The sequence below is a fragment of the Culex quinquefasciatus genome, chromosome 2, assembly GCF_015732765.1.
Source record: "Culex quinquefasciatus strain JHB chromosome 2, VPISU_Cqui_1.0_pri_paternal, whole genome shotgun sequence".
NCBI classification, from domain to species: Eukaryota; Metazoa; Arthropoda; class Insecta; order Diptera; family Culicidae; genus Culex; species Culex quinquefasciatus.
Genome location: NC_051862.1, coordinates 102580989 through 102584826, shown reverse-complemented (window position 1 = coordinate 102584826; position 3838 = coordinate 102580989). Strand labels below are relative to the sequence as shown.

General features: G+C 49.1%; 1 protein-coding gene across 1 annotated transcript; it reads right to left on the bottom strand.

Moving 5' to 3' along the window:
- Positions 1 to 498: 498 nt before the first annotated feature.
- Positions 499 to 1242, bottom strand: LOC119766139 (craniofacial development protein 2-like). The gene has a single exon (XM_038250539.1). The coding sequence runs from the start codon at positions 1240 to 1242 to the stop codon at positions 499 to 501; it is 744 nt and encodes a 247-aa protein (XP_038106467.1).
- Positions 1243 to 3838: the final 2596 nt, after the last annotated feature.

Below are 3838 nucleotides of genomic sequence, written 5' to 3'. Positions count from 1 at the left end.
GCAGATGGGAATCGAACCCAGAATCATCCGCTTACAAAGCGGACAGCGTAACCATTCGGCCACGCACTGCCACAACATCACGGAGATGTTAGGTGCTACTTCGTGTGGGGAGGGGTTTGTGCCGGTTTTATAGGTGTCGAACACAGCATGCTAATTTTTTGCCGTACACAACTGGATCAACGACAACCCAGTTCCATCACTAGGTAAACGACACTTTCGCCTTTGCCGCTCTATTCAGCAGGTGCTGTTTGAACAAAATTGATTTGGCCAAATTCCTCAGCTTCCGGCTCCAGTCCGGGTAGTTCTAGTATTTCTAGTTCCATCCGAATCTTCTTCAAAATACAAAACTAATCTAAGTGACAGTTGCCAATGACGTTTAGAAACGTCACAGCCCACACTGATCGAAATTTTCTCTTAAATCTTTAAGTTCCTCCTCGTGAATCCGTATTTACCATTATTTACCATTATTTACTGGATTTGCTCCAAATGCCATACGGATCAAGCATGTGCCCAACCCCTTGTCTGGAGGGCTCCCCATTGCTCGTCCATGTTACCCGTAGGCGCGTCCTCGTTGATCCGCTCGTCGAGCTTCCGACTGTACTCTGCAGCAACGTCGCTGCTAGCGAGGCGCTGGACGTTCAACCGCGCTATCCTCGCAGTCCGCGGGGTCAACACGTTCGACAGCCTAGCTCGGATCTTGCACGCTACCAAGAAGTGATCAGAGTCGATGTTCGGTCCTCTGTACGATTGGACGTCCATCACGTCCGAGAAGTGTCGACCATCTACCAAAACGTAATCGATTTGTGTGCACGATTCGCCATTCGGGTGGCGCCAGGTGTGCTTCCTAATGTTCATGCGCGCAAAGAAGGTGCTACAGATAGCCATTCCTCTGGCTGCGGCGAAATTTACCAAACGTAGGCCGTTGTCATTCGTGCGAGGATAAAGGCTCTCCTTGCCGATGACAGGATGGAAGAAGGCTTTCCTTCCGACCTGCGCGTTTGCGTCTCCGATGCCTATCTTCACGTCGTGTCTTGGGCACTCTCCATAGGTCTTGTCGAGGCGCTCGTAGAAAGCGTCTTCATCATCATCGGGCTTGTCGTTCGTCGGCGCGTAGATGTTGATCAGGCTGTAGTTGAAGAATTTGCCCTTTATTCTCAACACGCAGATCCGGTCATTTACCACCTTCCACTTGATGACTCGGTTCTTCTGATCCCCAATCACTACGAAACCGACTCCGTGCATCGCCTTTTCGCCGCCATTTCTTCTTTCGTTTTTCTGAGTTGGTGATTTGCTTCGGTATGCCGCCTAACCAGGGCTGCGAATACCTAGTCTCGGGGTTTTTTTATTTATTTATTTGCGTTTAAGGACCACTTAACTCAAGAGTCATTCGGGTCCGTAGTCTCGGGGTGGGGCTGCCACCTTGCAGCTTCCGGGACCCAGCTGCGGTTTTCTCTCGACACCGTAACGGGGGCTTTTGTCTCGAAGCCTAACGGTACAGCTACACCCTCCGAAGAGGATGGAACCCCCCTTACCCTGTCAGAATACTACCAAAGTTCCCACCGGGGTTAGTTACCCGATCTCTCCAATGGTTACTAGTATTTTTATGCAACTGTTAACGGTGTAAGAAAGAAAGCGACGCCTTCCGCTGTTATGTGCAACGACAGGGAAGGTAACCTGTTGACAGATAAGACAGCGGTAGCGGCCAGCTAGAAGGAGCACTTTCAACAGCTGTTGAACGGTGAGATGCGAGAGGGAGTCGTCGAGGACAGGATGAACGTTGAGGATGATGGAATAGCTGTGGACCCGCCTACGTTGGAGGACGTGGAAAAAGCCGTAAAGGAGCTCAAGAACGCGAAATCCGCGGGAACGGACGGACTTCCGGCCGAACTTTTCAAGCACGAGAGCGCGGATGATCGAGATTCTGCACCAAATCGTCCAGCGAATTTGGTGCGAAGAACAGCTTCCGACCGACTGGTTAGACGGGCTCATCACCCCAATCTACAAGAAAGGGCAAAAACTCGATTGTGCCAACTTTCGAGGCATCACAATCCTCAACTCAGCCTACAAAGTACTATCCCGAATCCTGTGGAGCAAGCTGAGACCGTTGACCGAGACCTTTGTCGGCGAATACCAGTGCGGTTTTCGAGCGGGTCGGTCAACGACGGACCAGATGTTCACTCTGCGACAAATCCTCGACAAGTTCCGGGAGTACAACCTGCAAACACACCATTTGTTCATCGATTTCAAAGCGGCGTACGATTCAGCCAAAAGAAACGAACTTTGGAAAATTATACTAGAACACGGCTTTCCGGCGAAGCTAATAAGACTGATTCGTGCAACGCTCGACGGAGCAAAATCAAGCGTGCGAATAGCTAACGAGACATCTGCAGCTTTCGTTACGTTGGATGGATTGAAGCAGGGCGATGCTCTCTCGAACTTACTGTTCATCATAGTGCTGCTCGAAGGGCAGTCGTGCATAGAAATGGAACACTCATCACTAAATCGTACATGCTGCTTGGATACGCTGACGACATCGACATCATTGGTATCGACCGTCGTTCAGTGGAGGAGGCGTTCGTCCCTTTCAAGCGGGAAGCTGCGAAGATCGGACTGACCATCAACACTGCCAAGACCAAGTATCTGGTTGCTGACAAAGCGCGTGGCAGTGAAGGTGATGGTGTTTCGGAGGTGGAAATAGATGGAGAAAGATATGAGGTGGTGGATGAGTTTGTACATACTTGGTACACTTGTGACGTGAGACAACGATGTGAGTTGCGAAGTGAAACGGCGGATTAGTGCTGCAAACAGGGCCTTTTACGGTCTTCGTAGCCAGCTAAGGTGCCGCAGCCTAAGGACGCCTACGAAAATCACGCTGTGCAGGACCTTGATACTCCCTGTAGCTCTTTACGGTCACGAGTCGTGGACACTAAAGGAGGCTGACCAGAGAGCACTTGGGGTCTTCGAGCGGAGAATCCTGCGTTCTATCTTTGGCGGCAAGCAAGTAGGAGACCGGTGGCGCAGGCGCATGAACTTCGAGCTGTACCAAGACTACAAACATGGTGATATCGTAAAAGTCATCAAGCACGACAGGCTAAAGTGGGCTGGACATGTAGCCAGAATGTCGGACGAGCGGGCAGCTAAAACGATATTCAGCAGCGAACCTGGACGGGGTCGTCGGCATCGTGGAAGGCCTCGTACGCGTTGGCTGTGTGCAGTCGACGAAGATGTAAGAGCGGCCAACATTGTGGGCGACTGGAGATCGAGCATCCTGGAAATCTTCGATTAGTTCAGCGTTGGGTCGATAGACCTGTTGCTGATAAAGTAAAGTAAGTATCATCAGGGACGGAATAATCGCAAAAAAAAATCTGTTTGGCTTGCGAACTTTTCACCCGCGAATGAGAGAGGAAGCGAAACACGCGAAAGTAAATCGCTCCCGAACTTCTCGCAGAAAATCAAACTGTTGATGATTTTTTTTGTATTTCCTTGTTAGCACCACTTATAATTAATTATATCGTTTGGTTTACAGACATTGCCCATCTACAAACAGTTACAGGTCATTTTCCGACGTGTGTAGTAGTAAAATAGTTGTTCCGCCGAATAATCAAGATGATGATTTTTTTTAGCTTCCTTTTACCGATCTTTCGTGCGCGAGAGAGGAGAGCCAAGTTCCTTTCGGATTTTTTTTCTCTTGATGGGCGTTCAAAGATTTTCTTATGATGATGACTCTGGGTATCACGAAATCATGAATAAAATTATTCACGAATTCATGAATCGAAAATCATGATTTTTCGCACACTTTTTTTCTTGTAACCCTAACGAGTTATAAGCGATTTGAAGA

Bases quoted from the DNA above. Each gene is read 5' to 3' on its own strand.
- LOC119766139 (XM_038250539.1), bottom strand. From the start codon at position 1,242: ATGCACGGAGTCGGTTTCGTAGTGATTGGGGATCAGAAGAACCGAGTC.